The following is an 18,329-nucleotide window of genomic DNA, read 5'->3' on the forward strand; positions in this document are numbered from 1 at the left end:
AACTATAAATGTCAGATTTCAGTGAAAATACCACAGAAGTATCACTCTTAAAAAAAAGCAGTATTAATCAATATAATAATGTAGATTTCTCATTTACATCTTTTCACCTTACTTCACCTTCAAGACCTAACTGTATGTTATGTTTACCTCTCAAGTTTACACCAGCAGCATTTTACACACCTATTTATTTAGTTTTTTTTAAAGCTATTTAAGCTTCTGTAAATAGGGACAGATGGCTGACAGATGCCAGAAAATTATTTAGCTATTATTTGGCTAATCAGCTGATGATCAAACTACACAGTACTCTTTGGAGGTTGAAACAAGTTATTTGGATCCTATTTCACTTCAGTTCAATATTCTCGAAATATAAAAGCAGACATATAAAACTACTTTTGGCAGAAACCTTAGCCTAGATTTAGAGGAAAACTACAGCCCTGAATACCTGTATCCACATTACGAAACTACTGCTGGAAAGGCTGCATGTAAAAATGAGTAAAAGGCAGTGCTTGTCACAACCCATAGAAGGATACTGGCACGGAGTCCACAGCCATCCATGTTGGTGCAGGAAGGGATTGACCTGGCTGAAAGAATCTGCAATGACAACTCACTCTCTGCCTAGGCTGCACCTGTTCACAGGGCCATTAAAACCGCAACTGAGCAGAAATCAGAAAAAGAGTCATCAGAGACCTCTAGGGCTGATTTCAACTTCTGTATGGCACTGATTGCTGGAAAACCCTTTCTCTGTTAAGGCAGTACAAAGTACTTCTGTAACAAGTATGGTAACTTCCGCTGTTATTTAGCAATGCTTCCTTCTATTTAATTACTGGAACATACCAAGCGATAGGACATTTAATTTCTATGCAATATCAATGCTTCCTGAATGTGCATCCATGCAGTGAGAGGTCAATATCTGTGATGCAATACATTCATGCGGTCTTTGTCATTTTCCCCAACCTACCATTAGTGAGCTGGTATCTCTTTGCATTGCTGCGCAACCAGCTGATTGCAAGATGCGCTGATTCCTTCATGACATCTCCCAGCTGACCAGTCAAAGTGAGCTGGCCTTCCCCATCCATTCGGCTGGCTTCCACAAACATGATCTCGCCTCCCAGCGGAGTCCAAGCCAGGCCTATGGCTACTCCTGGCTGACTTAAGCGTTCTGATACCTGAAAGAATCACAGGAAACAACGTAAGAAACAGCTGCAACAAAACTATAGTAAAAACAGTTTGATAGTTGCCTTCAAAATGACTGTACTGAGTACAATAGAAAGGTTTAGGGCTGATCTCTCTTCTTTTCTTAATACAGCAGTAATACTGCCTACATGTAAACGCAAATTACAGCAATCGTACCCATGTGTGGCTCCTTACCTTCCGGCAATGGCAAACTGCTCTCCAAACCTTCCCCACTGCCAATGGTTCAATGAGAATCTTTCTTTTCACTTCACGGGACTCTTAAGTATTTAGTCAATACTGACCGACTGCTAAACACCTCCAGCAGATGGATTAAATTGTATTTATCCAGACTCTTGTTACTTACATGAAAAAGCCAGTTTTTAGCCCAAACACTACCTATCATTTGGGCCATTTCAAAGGTGACATTATTGCCTGAAATACTGTCAGACAGCACAGTGATTCATGCAATCTGAAATAACTGAGTGTTCAGGTTAGATGTAGGATGGGAAACCTGACTGCCTCCATTAGTTATTACTAGTAGTCAGCAAACTCTCTGCTCCATGCAGGGCTTTGATCTACTTATCTAAAACTCTGCCCAGATACTGATGAGAGCAATGGGAGGGTCTGAATCCCAGTCTCTCGTGTTGAGTAGAAGGAAAGAGAGGCAAGATGTTTTCCGTGAGTGTTCTAGTTTTGTGGGGGTTTTTTTTTTTTTTTCCATTCCGTGAAAGACTTTTAGAATATATAGAAAGTTCTTATCCTGTGCTACAGTAAGTTGAAGAAGCTCCTATGAAAGACCATACAGCTCTTTTGCATGTTCTGAGCTACTTCACAAGCCAGAAAAGAAACCAGATAAAGTTCTAATGTCAGGCTGTGAGCATAGCAAAAGACAAGTATGCCTTTGTAAAGTAAAGCAATAGGCCCATTTTAAAATATTTTAGTCTGTGACTGAAATGCAGAATTGAAAGTTAATTTGATTCACTTCTGAAATGGATGAATTCTTCATTAAACTGTTGAGAAAATTTCAAGAATTGTTTCATTTATTGGATAAAGAACAAGTGAATGGAGCATCACAGCAGAACCATAATAAAAGTATGACAACTCTGAAGTCCACATTAAAACTTCTCAAACTACCTTTGTTCCTTCTAAGAACATTCAACATTCCATTTTATAACACTCCAGAGCAACAGAATGTTTTTTTCCCCTCTAGCACCAATTCATTCTGCACTGTACAACTTCCCATAATTTAAATACTTTCATTGTTTGTCTCCTTCCAAGAGTCAGCAGAGGGTAAACCAATCAGACATTGTACAGACACCAAAAATGCAAAACTTGTTATGCACAGTGCTGACTTCTCTTAACCATTAGCTCCACTGCAAGATCACAGAAATCTGTATAGAAGCCTCTTTAGGACGATGATGGCTGTGGGAAGGCTGCCTAGCTATGGGAGTTCTCTCAGTGAAAGGCACCTGTACTGAAATGCACCTTAACTAGCTGGAGGCAGAAAGCCATATGGCTCTGCTCTGAAATGCCTGTATTAGAAATACTTGGATTTGTGAGCTTCTAAGACAGTATTAACCACTGTAGTCTCCTACTAAAATATCTCCCTCCAGGCCCAGGAGAAACAAAGTCAGAAAGTAGTACCCAGGCCTGAAGTTGTTGTGCATTTTGTTCTGTTTCAAGACCAACAACAGCACTAGCTTACCTAAACAAACAATATAGCTTTCCATGTGATTATCAAAATGAGAACATTCCTTCTAACAGAAGCCAGACATTAACATTTCAGTATTAGTCTGAAACATGTCCCATCGCAAAATTACAATCATAAAATATAATCACAATAGCTACAATATTCTTAATGATCAGTTTCTTTTTTCATAATTAGAAAGTGGCTACTTTTGCACAGCAAGAGTGAACAACTTCACCCTATAGCTGCTACCTCTGGTTATCAGCCAAAAAAAGACAAATATTAAAAAATGGCTGACTTACAAACACACAGTTGTGCTCAGAAGATGATAGAACAACAAAAAAACCTAAATTCCAAGGCAAAAGAGAGCACTATAAAAATGCTGGATATATCACAAGCCTCTTCCTCCAGATGCACACTGTGCTGAGATGTTTCATTAAGTCTCTTACACTTTCATTTGTTGTCAAAATTATTTTTCCAAAGCCTTAGTGATTTATTTCAACATTTTTTCTGTAGGGTGACACATACAATTATTTATTTGTGATAAATGAATTAATTCTACAAGTACGAGCTGAGTAATCTGTCATGCCTTTCTGCTGGGAGACCTCTGCAGAAAATACACCAAATTCTGAACAGGTAAAAGACGAGTCATTCATTTAAAGGTATCCCCTGAAGGACCACAGATCAATTAAGTCATATCGTATTTTCTGTTCTGTTTGCTCAGTCTCATCAAAGTACTGACAGGAGGACTGCCTCCACTGTATTTTTATTTCAGCTAATCACAAATGACAAAACAGGGTCAAACGTGAAGCTTTAAAAGCTCTGTGAAGAAAGAAAGGCATGCTGCAGACAGTGCACCTGAAAAAACAGCAGCAGTTGATCTAAGATGCACCACCAACACGGGAGCTACACTGATCTGAAAGGATCTTAAGACCACGTGAAATTCAAAGGAATTATGGATTAGTTGGGAAAATTCATTAACACTGGAATTATGTGGCTATCCAAACAATTTACACTGAGCAAAAGCATGTGTATGGAAGAAGATATCCTCTTTACTGCATGCAGTAAATAGTACATGAAAATTAATCCCAAACTGCTCAGGGAATTGATGCTGTGTGGATTCGCCCAGTTCTACTTAAGCACTACTTAATTTGCCTACTAAATATGGAATCATTTAAAAAACTTCTGATATCAAAGTCAAAACCTTCAGTCAGGTCTTTCTTCAGCTTAAACAGGCTGACATGCTTATAAGCACGTTCATGGCAACCGTGCATGCAAAAAGAAACTCCAGCACTCACACATTTGCATATTCAGAGGTAAGAAGCACACCTTAGAAATGCTACTTGAACAACTTATTCCTGCAGAAAGAGAACAAAAGAGCAGAAAATTGCCAACTCAGCTGCACTATCACATAGAAACAAATAATTGGCTCCAGGGCAAGTTCAGAACTAGTCAGCACATCGAAAGAAAGTCACGCGTACTTCTGGGCCTACCAACTCATTTTTTAAAATGTGTGTTAAGTTCATATTTATTTGAATTAATTCTACTTTTGACTGGGAATAGAATTGTGAGTGACCAAAACTTTTGCACAGATGAGCAACATTTAATTTTTAGGCACCTTTACAAAAATAATAAGCACTGTGGAATCAGTGGAATTCATAATATAGACTTGAATATTAAGAGCAACTTTTTCTAGCAGCTTTATGTGCATCTATATTTTGAGCATTAAAAAACCAAATAATCCTGCAGTATTTTAGCTCTAAAGACCAGGTGTCCAAAGTATGTAACATCCATCGTAAGTGAAAATTCAGACAGAAAGTTACTTTTCTGTACAACAAACAAAAAAACCAAAACAAAATAAAACCTGTGCTTTTTTCAGTAAGTTTCTAGAAGACAAGTAGTAATGCAGAGTATTAAAAATGTCCATAGGAGTCTTACAAACAGTTTGATGGCTACAGCCATTCCAAATGAAGCTGAGGTATATCCACACTACCATCTCAGCTAAAATCACACTGCCCTATGTGATTTTGTTGGGCACAGCAGCTTCTGAGAGTTGAAAAGAATTAACAAAAGTTGCTTATGAGGTCATCTGCCTAAAAAGCAATCTCTTCAAAAAAATAAGATCAGAACACAAATGGCCAACATGAAAAAACTCAGACAAGGGAGTCATAAAGTAATGGTCTCTTGAGGACCTGATCTTCCTAGCTCCCAATTCCCCCTAACTTCCACTTCTACCATCATCATCATCTAAAACTCTCAGTAGCAACTTTCTAACTTGTTTCCTCAATTCTGCCTCTTCATTAAGAATTTCTTCAACAAGAACAAAAAATCTTTATGTCTGAAAACTTCAGAACTAAAAAACTGGCGCACTCCTCAGCAATCAGTCATCTTCTGCTACTACTGCTACCACCTTGTCCCCTCTTTGTCCTCCACATCCCATTGGTGTCTGGTTCTCTCATTTAGGAGAGAGGGATGAATCACCACAGTAAGTCGTCAGAAGTTGGACATTTGTTAAAAGTTTTTCTTTCACTGCTATTTTCTCCATAATTTACTGGTTTACCAATCTTTTCTCCAGGAGAACAAAAGAAAAAAAAATGGTGTTCCATCAGCAACAGCCTGCTGTCAGTATTATATATACTACTTACACTTGTAAGTTCATGAGCCTAAAGTAAAGCAGAGAATAATTGAAATGTAAATAGTGAAAGGAGAATGCTTAAGTAACTAATTTCATGAATGGCCTTTTCCATAAAATATAGCTGGGGAAGAATTCTGTAATAGGCCAGCTAGGAACAATGCAGGCACTAGGAAGCTGGAGGTGACTGACTGATCCTAAAATTATTTGTAATAGATAAGAGTTTCATTAACAAGAATGTTTGAAAACATCCAGCCTAAAATGAAGTGGTTTTAATACCCAAGAACACTGATAGGCATTAAGGAGGTATGTTGGACAGTCCTTAACACAGCTGTTACAGAGACAAGAATCCTGAGTTACATTTTGGCTTATTTCCCAAGACCACAAAACATCCCTCAAACAAAAGCAAAGTTGTTATGAACTGAAAAAATGCCACCACATTCTTAAGCAGTGCTGCAGGGAGGCATCTTTGTTAACAGGAAGTCCTGACATTATGTTATTTATGTACTCAGAATTAAATATATACATATTCTTGAGGTGAAAAAATATTCGGTGGTACACAAAGAAACACAGTCCTATTTCTAATGCACATATTAGTAAGTTAATAATGTATAAATTCAGCCAACAGCAATAAAATAGACAACTACTGAAAACAGACACAACAATAGTCAAACAGAAACGAATGAAGTTGTTACCTCCATTTCATACATGGGTGGCCCCAGGATGTCTTTTAAAGCATGGAAATCAATTAAAATTGGCATTTCAGGTGGCAGAGCCAGGTCAGCTGTGTCACTGATGGATTCTGATTTTGCATCTTCTGTGACATGTTCTTTGCAGTCTAAGAGAAGGAAATCTCATTTAGGATTTGTAACAGTCTTTGACAGAGGAATTAAAGAAATTATGACAGGAAAACACTCAAGAGGAATTACCTGAAAAGCTCATGAAAATAAGCTTAAAGTTATCTTTCACAAAATTCTTGACAAGTTAAAGGTAATACAGTATCAAATTTTAATTACTTATGCTAAACTTGTCCTAACAGTTCTATGAGGATAATATTTAATCTAGACCACTGACAGATGTACAATTCACCTGCTCAAGTACATTTTTAAGTAGGTCAAATAGCAGCAATAGGTAGCAATGCTCTCACATTATGCTTTCCACTTCGATTTTTGTCTCTTTGACTACTATGGCTTCATTATGTAAAATCTTAATTCACAAAACCAGTTTTTAACACCTACTTGACCACGCAGCGTGTACTGCCTCTGTTCAGTGAAAAATCTCCAAACAATTTCACTATAACTACCTTCATCAGTGGCTTCTATCTATCTTGAAATACTATCCTTTAATATGGCTCTGCTATTTTGTTGAAGGAGGTATTTCTGATATGTCTTGAACAAAAGACACTAGCAGCAAAACAAACTCCAAATATCAGAATAGTCATTGTTTTCAGATATATCTATAGGTGTGATGCATGCCCCTGGAAGGGCTATAAAACCCAGTTGGCCTGACCCTTTTGAATACAGCATACTCAAGGGTCAACACGAATGGACCAGACAATTGCAGCAATAGTTACAGATTCAAAAGCATATTTTTTTCTGCCTCCATTTTAAGTATGATTGTGTTGTTGATTATACAATTGTTTCCTTAGTGGTAAAATTTTGGCTTTCGATAGAATTTGTTTTCTGCACAAAAATGAACTGTAATGAAGAACACATAAGCATGAAAGTATCAAAATTGTTTTAAACATCATTTGTATTAGGCCTACACTGACATATACTTAAATTACTGCATACACAAGGAGAATGCAAGCAGGGAGTGACTTCCCATCGAATGTGAGCCAGATGCAAAGGACTCACTGCTATTTTCTTGAGAGCCCCAAGCAATATTTTAGTGAAACATTTATCAGAGAAATGAAAAATAGTTCAACAGTCCAGATGTTTCTAAGGTTTTGTAGCAGAGTTCTACAGCAATGCCTCCCTTCCCTGAAGCTGTCATTTAAGCATTGTAAAATACATGTACTGAGGATGCTTCATCCCATCCCAAACATACAAAATCAAGACACATTTTAAGCAACAGCCTTCATAACCAGGCACTGAGCTCCAAAGCCTTCTGCAGCACATTTTGGAAAATTGGCTACAGTTGCTTCCTTTCTAGAATTTTTTTCCCTTTCAGTGAAAAATTGTCTTCCTTCACATATTAATGCATGTACAATAACTGAAGTTACAGCACTTCAAACAGTTGTGGAAAAACACCAACCGGTGATCTGATCTATTTAACATAACATTAAGAGGTGCACTGTGTCACATTCAGTATAAGAGAAAATGTCTCACTTCATGAGATACAAACCACACTTTTATTAATCCTGATGTATGAGAAAAGTTTTCTTACTGCTAATTTTGTTACAGTGCAATTCTCACTAATGCATCCATACAGGACCAAGGAAAACATTCTACATCAGTATCACTATTAAAATATTAACTCAGCTTTCATGCAGCGTTAAAATCTAATAGTTATCATACAACAGCCACTAATCATTCCACTGTACAATTCACTGCTCAATGCATAAATCCTATTCCTTTACTGTAAACTCTGCCTTAGTCAGAAGGCCCTCCTGTTGTTCCAGCTTGTCTCTGTACTTTTGTTGAACAACTATTTCTGTATACATAAATACTAGCAAGTCTAGGAAACATAACCCTGCATGCTATTCCTGCAACTCAGATTTCAACTGTACTACTCCAAAACCCAAGCCATTTGATACAGCAGTTCACGTTATAAAACAAAAGTGAACTTAAAAGGTTTTACTATCTAACCAACACTATTTCCTATTTCTGCTAGTTCTTTTTCCACTTTGTTCTATGTATGCATCTGTAAATATGATTTCATCGTCTTTACTGAAGTGATGACTGTGAAGAATCTATAAAGACTCAATTAAGATTTTCATTAATGATGACATATACGTGCTCCCATTGATCACAGAGGAACAACCATGTATCACAGTAGAAGTTAAAAGACATATTTTCATTCTGGATTTCAACCACTCTATCACAATAAGACACCTTAGGACTCAGCTGCTGCACTGTACTTTCGAGGCAGCTGCTCTAAAACAGGAAAGTCTCACATGTTTTTGTCACTTAGAATTTCTTCTAGCATCAAAGTCTAATGGAGCATCTCATAAACCTGAGATAGAGTTTCAGTAAAATAGCAGATAGTGTGTGTCACTGTATACAAGGATGATGTTACTGCACACAAGACCTCTCTGGAGAGGTCAGAAAGATGACTCCATTTGCTTTTGCTGAAGCTTACCACACAAATCCAATGACTGACGCAAACTGAAGCCTTCCACTTGCCAACTTCGTCATAAAGCCCAGGAGTCAAAGGAGTGAGAAAGGCAAGACAAAGCTGCCAGTGTATTTCAGACACACTGTTTGGGAAAGTGACAGTGTACCTCCTTGCATTAACTCTGCCACAGCAGGCACCCTGCACTCCTAGAGCTTACTACTAAACAGTGTCAAAAGCCGCGTGTCTACAAAGACTTGGAAACACTTGCTCCACTTAAGTTAATGATCTGATTTAATCAACATAATGATGGAAATTTTGTGATTCTAGCATCTCGTTACTTTCACCTTTTATTATAAAGCCACAAGCCAGAAGGCTTTCAACTGAATAAACTTCATATGCACATCACTGCTCTGATAGCCTACAAATCACACACAAAATACGCTTTAGCAAAGGTGAGCTTGTAGTGTACTCGTATTCAAACCCATGACATACAAATGCATAAACTGCAGTCCCAATCCCACATCAGCCACTAACAAATGTTTAAAGCAAAAATGAATTATGATGTTTTATACAGACAAATAAAAATAAATGAACGAGGAAATAGTTTAAAATTAAACTATTAATTTTCACAATGATGTTTACATAGCAACTTGACCAATGGTTCTTCCAGTCTTTAACTACATGAAATCAAAATTCACTGTCTCTGTGCACAACAGCAAAAATGTCCACTCTAGAACAAGAAAGAAAAAAAAAGATCCAATACAATCAAAGAAAGAAATTAAGAAATTTAAGTTATAAATCCCATTGTTTGCATCAACTTGCAAGTATTGAGAGTTTGGGGATTATTCTCAAATTTTGTTTTAAATACTTGGCTGTTTCCAGACTGAATGGAAGTCAAACAAGAGTTTTGTTGTTGCTCTTGTTTTGTTTTTAAATGAGTGTCCCATTCTCAGACACTCTCAGCAGGTGACATATTTTGCTAAATTACAATTGGGCATGAGCACATCATTAGCAGAAAATAAGCATTTTGTTGACCACACCATTCTCTTATGTGTTTTTGTAATACTCCAGTTTAACTATAGGTCCACTTCTCCTTTGGACTTTGGTTTTATTGACACAGCTTTTTCTTATGGATAATTTCAATTCCAGAAACACAAAGACAACTACAGATCATTTCTTTTGAAATTGTTCCAAATCATGTGTCAACCAAAAGCATTCGCGTTTTGCCCTCTGTTGGAGCACTGAGATTGCTGTTTTTGCTGAACTTCGATAAGTCCCATACTAAATTTAACAGTGTAAATACCTCTCCTAAGTTGCAAGCACAGTGCTAATTTTAACATTGCAAATGTTTCTCTTACTGGATCAAAATATCTACTGCAGCTCTTTTTCATTCTGTGCTTTAATAGCAAAATGTTTCATCTTACAGTATCAGCTGTGCTCCGAAGCTACTTTTCCTCTATTTTATTGAAAGACTTGAAGAGCAGGATGATAATAGGTCTTCTATTCAGCAATTATATTAGATCTTTTAAACATATTTTGCTATCTTTCAGTGCAAATAAATACTTCAAAAATGTAACTCGGGTCAAAATCACAGCAGTGGCAGTAGTTGAGATAACTGATTTTGCCTGCTGCCAGTGAGCATTGCTACCACAGCCTAAAGGCACAGCAGCCTGGTTCAGGAGCCACTACAAGCATCATGGAAGTGTCAACAAACTCAGAATCTGACTTCAGAAATATTCAGCAAAAAGAAGAGCATACAGGTAGAAACAGAAAGCATTAATAAATAAGCATGTAGATGGGACAATTTAAACTGCACAGTCATTCACTCATGCATAGCCACTGTTAATGTGAAAGATTATCTTCCTTAAGCCTTCAGAGAAAACTGAGCTGTATCTACTTAAGCAACCATTGATTTGTGGACCAAATACAAACTTCTGTTATTACAGGTAGTTTCCACAGACATTCTGATCATCTTAGAAAACTCAACAACATAAAAGAAGACTTAATTTTCAGAAACGAAATAACAAGTTAGGAGAAAAAGGCAAGAAAAAGCTGAAAGACTAAATAAACAGACATCTAGGGTAAGACTCTTCTTCAAATGCTCTTGTAATTAACAATACTGTTGTACAGTTCTATTTCCTGCCCTTGATTTTACTCTGAAGTGTAAGGGGTAACCATTCAGACTTCTTATCTTTTCCAATAAAATAAGGCAGCTTACAAGTCCCCTTAATTGTCCTCCTGTAAACGAGCAGAGAACTATTCTTGCTGCAGGAAAAACCATAAGCTTTTTGACATTGGCATACTTGTAGAATCTTTTGCAACATCAAGCCAGTAGGTCTTGTTAGTATTTCATGTCTCAAGCAAAAGTAAGCAGCCATTCAGCAGTTTTTGCTTTCTGATATCTTCCGGCACAAAGACTTGCAGTTACTTCTAGTCCAAAAGCGTCAACCAGATTCACAGCAATATTTAGAAAATGAACAAATCACCCAATACCCTGCTTGCTAGATTTTACTGTGACTAATATGGCACTAAGGGAGATGGCTTACCAGTGGCACTCAGCATGTCAAGTTAATGGTTGGCCTTGATGATCCTCAAGGTCTTCCCTATCCCAGACTATTCTGACTCTTAAAAATAGCCACATTTTTATAAGGTCAGCTACAGATTTAGTCCTTTCACACTCCTCATCTACCTTGAACTGCTGCAATTGCTAACAAAGCTTACAAAATTTTGGATCACTGGGAATAATGCATCACTGTCTTCTGTATATTTGGAGAACAGACTTAATGAAGATGACAAAATCCAGGAGACTAAGAATTACTACACACTTGGATCAAATACAAATTCTACTACTTTTAAAGTGCAAAATTATCAATTCCACTGTTCAGAGCTAAGTGAAACGTCAAAGCTTCCTATTCTTCAAGACAGCAAATGAATAAATAAACAGAAAGTGCTAAAACTCTAATCACTGAAGATCCCTAAGCATCATTTCTTAGGATTCTGTTCTAACTATTAAGTTAAATGAATGGTCCTCAAGTGATGGATATGCTGCAGTCAAAGACACATTAAAAAAGCCTCCAAACCTTTCTAATTTCAAAGATCTCCAAGCAGTCACTTACTTTAGAGTACAATAAAACAAGCAGACTGAGTTTTGAGTTGATAGACCACACAGAGGAACACATTAACTAAAGCCACTGCTAAGCCTTTTATTAAAGGAAAAATTAAAGTAAAAGATTTGCATAAAAAAGCATAACGAAATACACAAATCAGAACTGCCTACCTAAGATAACAAACAGATTCACTATCCTTCTCAGTTACCACTCTGGCAGGCTGAAATTATTCCATTTTTGTCCCAAGCCATAATTCAGTACTACTTGAATGTGCACACTAAGAATCTTAGTCTATTTGCAAAGCTTTTGAAAATAAAGCCTTTAAAGAAGCATAAAAAAGGAGAAAACGTTGATAAATCAGCAAACTAGAGCCTGCAATGTTAGAAGAGTCCTCTTTAGTAAAACACAAAAAAGATACACACCTTCTCCTTCACCCAGTTCAGAACGATCAGGCTTTGTTTCTTTATGCTGCCCTTCTGCCACTTTCACTGCCACTGCCCTGCAAATAGCCCCCAGCTTTCGATCCAGAGAGCGGACTCCTGCCTCTCTAGTGTACCTAGTGTAGATACAGTTGTAAGTGACATTTTGTTTGTATTTAAACACATTTTCTTTTTAAAAACACATCCAAATGAAATGTAGAAGGCAGTAAGATCTTGGGCTATCATATGCAAATATCAAAATAATTGTTGTTTGCTGATAAAATTAAGAAAGATAAACTACTGAGTTGGAAGGAAACATAAGCAACACTTGGAGTCAAACCTTAATGAAATGCTACACAATGCTTCGAAAACAATGAGCTCTTCTCAAATCATAAAATACTGCAACGGGATATTACGATTGCTGCTCCAAAAATAATGCCTTCTATTTTATTATGTTGGCCCATGATGTCAGAGGTGGATGGCGGTGGTACAGCAGCGGAGGTTGAACCTTCCCACCAATTCCATTACATTTGGTTGCTGTGCAACAAATGGCAGCAGAGGGGCAGTTTGACAAAACTGCATCTGACGTAGAGGTGTGGATGAAACAAAGGTGTGTCATTGAATTCCTCCATGCAGAAGAAATAGCAGCCAGTGTCATTCACAGATACTTGCTGAATGTTTATAGAGACCAAACAGTGGATGTGAGCACAGCACGGTGGTCAATGCTACGTTTCAACAGTGGCGACAGCATGTCATGTCCACTGATACAGATTGTTATGAGCATAGCATGCAGGCCCTTGTTCAAATGCTGTCAAAAAAGTACAGTGTGATTATGTTGAAAAATAGTGCTCTGTAGATGAGAATTCGCTCTATCAAACAATGTTATTGTGCTCTTTGTATCAGTTGTAGTTTCCATGGAAATAAATAGGAGGCATTACTTTCAGAGAAACCTACCCATTTTTAAATTCAAAACACTGATCATTGACATTACATGAACTGATCGAAAAAGAATGTTTTCTTTTAACCTATGAATTAAAAAGATGTGCCAGGCAGAAGCACTTACTAAATGCCAGAATTCTGTTCTTGGTCATAAAATACTTCATTCATTACCAATACACTTATTCCATTGTAACCAAGTCACTTCCAAGTACAAAAAAATGTTCTGATTAACGTGTTCAACGAACACAGCAGTTCTAATTAATACAAGCTATTTCAAAAATGCATTTTTAATTTTAACTAATTCCAATTTTAGACAAATGTGGTCCATCATTCACAAGAAACAAAATGATAATTCTTTTTTTTTTTGTATGAAGATGACAGAAATAAAACTCCATTCTTTAAGAAAAAAGAGTTGTCCGTTGCCAAAAGCACGGATGCACATACTGAACACTGAAGCAATATTAGCATCAAGTGTTTCTATTTATTTATACTGCCTTATCAATGGTGCCAACACAGCTGATTGGGAGCCACTGATTGAGAACCAAAAACAAGAGAAGGGGGAGGAAGAAAGATTCAGTTTAGAAAGCAGAACCCAAACGAGCACAGAAAAAGCAATTCTAAAAATTAATATTTTTTGGAATTCCAAGCCTGTTAAGGAGAACAGATCTTACAAAATGCTTTGTATTATCACTTCAAAATTTACTAGTTACCAGAAAAATAAGTTACTGAAAACTTCAAGTGATGAGTAACGGGTTTACCTCGTAATTATGTCTAAAGTGGTTACTTGTGGAATCTGTATCTGCTGTGGAGTAAGACCATGTTGTTCAAGCTGTTTAGGAATCAAGTGTCTGTGAGCAATTTCAATTTTTTCTTCTTGTGTATATCCTAGAAAAAAAAGAATATTTGTACTAATCTGTTTGCTTATACACTATAATGTCAAACTTCTTACAACTTCATACCTGACTGAATTTAAAAGGTTACCTTAAAATTACCTCAAAAACAAAAATGACATGGAGCCCTAAAGTAAGACTTCAGAAGAATCAGAAAAACATTCTCATTTACATTCACAGTAGTTCTAGCTTACTAAGCTGCTGGGCACACATATCAAGAAATAACTCCTCCTGTTAAAGAAATTCTCAATTCAGGTACATGGCATCAGGATGCACAAGTTCTTTACATCTCTAAACAGAGCTAATCTGATAGGGTAATCATTAAACATATATTGTATATGTCTACAAAACTAGGCATCATATGTATGCATGCATACAAAAAAAAAAAAGACAGCATTCATCACTATTTCAGTGATCCTAAAAGTTGTTTTGATGCCTGGTGTGGTGGTAGTCACCCTGGATAGTTATATCTTAGTCACTAGGCAGTCTAAAAGAAAAGGGAAGGGATAGGTGCAGAATATTATCAAATCATTATTTAATCTAACAGGACAAATAGTCTTCAGCACAAAAAGTGGAACACAGTTTTCCCATGGCTTGGTGAGTGCTATAGAAACAAAACTAGCTACTGTATATAGAAGGCAGGCTCCCAGTTCAGGTTGTAAAGGTAAGGCCACAAACTCGTACCTCCTGCATTTCTCTAAAGATGCAGTCCTCAGTTTACTACATTACTTCACACCAATTAGAAATCTTAATTCCAGAAAACAGTTTAGTTCAGTAAGTTGTCTTCTCATACTGCTACTTCATAAGTGACAGAGACTGTAAAGGAAGCATTGCAAATACTCTCTTTTGATGATTTTAGCTATCAGTCTAGTTTCCTAGGAAGCTTAAGGAAATGCTTTTTATTCCAGGTAAAACATTGTTTAAGGACTTGCAATAGCCACTTTAATGACAACACTTCAGCATTACCTGGAACTTGAATGACTTCCATCCTGTCGAGCAGAGCAGGTGGGATAGTTGCTGTAGTATTGGCTGTAGCTATAAAAAGGACTTGAGACAGATCAAAGGCTACATTTAAGTAGTGATCAGTGAAACTGTGGTTTTGCTCCGGATCCAGGACCTTAACAGGAGTTAACAAAATTAATGCAGTTGTTCACTTCGAAGTAAATGAAGTATAAGCATTTTGTTAATACTCTACTTGGATCTGTCAACCTCACTTTACACTTACAAAATACACAATGAATATTACTGAAGCTTCGTTATACTCTGCCAAATTCAGATTACCTTAAACTAGATTTCACATCACATACCAAACAGCTTTTTTCATTATTATTTTTATCTTATTTTTTTTTTAATTTCCTAACAACTTTCCAATTTTTCTAATACACAATGCCAGCAATATCTCTAGCCACTGCAGACAGCCTAACTTTAGATAGGCAGCTAATGCCAAAGGCTGAAGAGGTCCCGTGCAGGACCCCCCCTCTTTATGAGATTGAAGTCACTGTGAGCAACTTAACTGTACATCCAAGATTCAACCTATCTTCACTCTTTATACTTTTGGAATGTAACATTTCCTTTCATTATCAGTGTACTTGCATGAATAGCACAATTATTTAAAAAAAAAAAAAAAGTGTTTGCATTTCTTCACCAAATGGACAAAATAAAATTCTCTCTGCTGTTTTCCTCCATACATGAAATTATCAGTTTCTATTTTGGCTAGGTCACAAAACAGAAACCTTAATATGCACCATGTTTAGTTCATATTGTCAGAGACAAACATTTCTGGCCAATTTATACAGAGGTAAAGAGAAATTTGACTGCAAATAGACCTGAGAAAGTATTCTCAATGCAAAGTGTTTTCTTCCTATTTCTTTTTCAAAGGATCATCTTATACTAATATTGTTCACAACTGATATAATTTAATGTATTAACAACAGGCTTCCAAATTAATCTTAGACATATTCTCTTGATATCTTGTTTGCTTTGAGAAACTCAAAGTGTGTCTCACTATTCTAGATGCAGCCTAACGACTGCCAAGTAAAGAGGATAATCCCATCCCTTGATTTATGGGCTATGCTCCTGTTAACACAACTCCTGATACTGTTTGCCATCTTAACTGCTGGAGTACACTGTTGGCTCACGTTCACTGTGGTGTTAACAAGGACTCCAGCTTTACAACAGAGCTACCCAGAGCCAGCCAGTCCTCAGCTTGCATCCTTGCATAAAGTTGCTCCTCTCCAAGCTCAGGGCTTTGCACTTGTCCTTGCTGAATTTTTCAGGTTCCTGCTGGCCCCCACTTCATGCCTGTCTAGGTCCCTCTGGATGGCAGCCCTACCCTCAAGCCTATTGACCGGCCCTCCTTAATTTGGCAACATCTGCTAATGTGATGCAAGTGCATGCCCTCATCTCCTTGAGGTTACTGTTAATAGCAACAACAGGACTGCTTCCTGTACAGCCTGTGGTACTCTGGCACTCAATATATTACAGGCATGCTGACAGAATAGGACCCATTAACCACTGCAGTCTGAGCCCAATTATGCATGTCATCAGTTGTCACCCAAACACACTGTAACACTACAATTTACATAGAAGGATGTTGGGGGCAAAACTGCTAGAAGTACTGCTAATGTCAAGGTAAGTTACATTCACTGTTTTTCCTCTGTCCACAAATTCAGTAATCTCTCCATTGTAAACAGCAATCTGGTCAGTCAGGAATCAGTTGCCCTGGTATAAATCCACACTGACTGTTCCCAATCACTGCGCACCCACCCATGCAACCAGAAATTGTTCTTTACTTCCATTTATGTACCAGCCTCTTTCCATCCCCTGTTAAAGCATTACCATGCTTTTTCTTCCCACATATTCAATTATCAATGTTACACTGACATGAATAATTCTCACGTTACAAATAATAGGACCTTAGCATCTCCTCAGAATTAGCACACTGCTGTCAAAATAATGTATCTGCCCGTACCAAAATGAATGCACGTCTTAGTAATTTGAATCATAGCCAAGAACAGTGTTGTTAATTTTAAAAAATCAAATTTGAACATTTCTTAGCTAGGTTGGATAAAAGTAATTCTGAATATTTTTTTTTTTTCTAGCATACTGAAAACAAAGCAGAACTTCTTTTAAGTAGAACAATTTCTGCTTTCATTTTGAAACACTACAAAGATTTTAGATGAATATATGGAAATGTACTGTGGCTACAGTAAATACAAATCATACTTCCTCTTTAATATTGAAATATTTAAACATACTGAAGCATATACCTAAACTCTAACTCACTGAGGCTGTAACTCTATGAGGATTATTGTTCACTGGCTACAAGCCACTGAAAAACTTCTTTTCTTACCCTCTCCAGCAGACAGCTGCTATCCTTTTTTCCCTTCTTTACTGACAAAAGCATAGGCCATGAAGTTTCCTGACTAGTCAAGTGCACAGATGAATGATTCCATCAGTAGTGTTAATAGAGCTTAGGAAGTTGCCTCTTACCTCCACTGGTCCTAAGATCTAGTCCTAAAATGCAGGGGGACACAATCACATATAATGCATCCAAGCAGAATATCTACAACTTTCTTTAAAGACAGCTGATCTATATCAAACATTAGTCTTCCATTCAAAGTGTACTCTTAAAAAATTTTCAAAACTGATCCGAACAGCAAATCCTAATCTAGCTTGCACTGGCAACACAGTGTTTCCACAAAATTCTAGTCTATTAACTCAAGCATTTTAGTGTTTTTTTTTGTTTTGTTTTGTTTTTATTATTAATAAAAAATTATATTTTTTTATTAATGGTTATAAATACATTTATCTCTTTCTCCTGGTAGTCTGTAACTAGAAATTCGTACAACTTCTACTAAGCGCTAGACTGCTCGTTAGAACATTATACTACATATAAAATAGTGATGCTATTCTATTCATGCACAAACAATGCTAGCTGATAAAGGTAAAGCAAGCTGAATGTATGTGAATTATCTGATATTTCATGCACGGGCTTTAGTTTCTACAGACTAATAATTCATTCCTATAGTAATCATTTCTTAGAGTAAGACATAAAACAGGACCCACACATTTAGCACAGATTTTCCAAACCAAACAGAACTGTTCTTTAGCTAGGTATCTATGCCAAAGTTCAAGTTCAAAAGTTTTCAGATACTCAACTAACTGAAAAACATTACGTACAAAAAGAGCATTCAGTGAACA

General features: G+C 36.8%; 1 protein-coding gene across 1 annotated transcript in view; it reads right to left on the minus strand.

The window, feature by feature from the left end:
• The window catches only part of LONP2 (lon peptidase 2, peroxisomal), a 38,836-nt gene that overhangs the window by 3,828 nt on the left and 16,679 nt on the right, over window positions 1-18,329 (minus strand). Inside the window, exons 9-13 of the mRNA XM_085234926.1 lie at window positions 15,093-15,243; window positions 13,995-14,121; window positions 12,301-12,434; window positions 6,188-6,330; window positions 959-1,166 (exon numbers count right to left, since the gene is read on the minus strand). Coding sequence (XP_085091052.1) covers window positions 959-1,166; window positions 6,188-6,330; window positions 12,301-12,434; window positions 13,995-14,121; window positions 15,093-15,243 — 763 coding nt within the window. The remainder of the gene's footprint in view (window positions 1-958; window positions 1,167-6,187; window positions 6,331-12,300; window positions 12,435-13,994; window positions 14,122-15,092; window positions 15,244-18,329) is intronic.

This window comes from Meleagris gallopavo, chromosome 13 (assembly GCF_905368555.1).
Source record: "Meleagris gallopavo chromosome 13, MGAL_WU_HG_1.1, whole genome shotgun sequence".
NCBI lineage: Eukaryota > Metazoa > Chordata > Aves > Galliformes > Phasianidae > Meleagris > Meleagris gallopavo.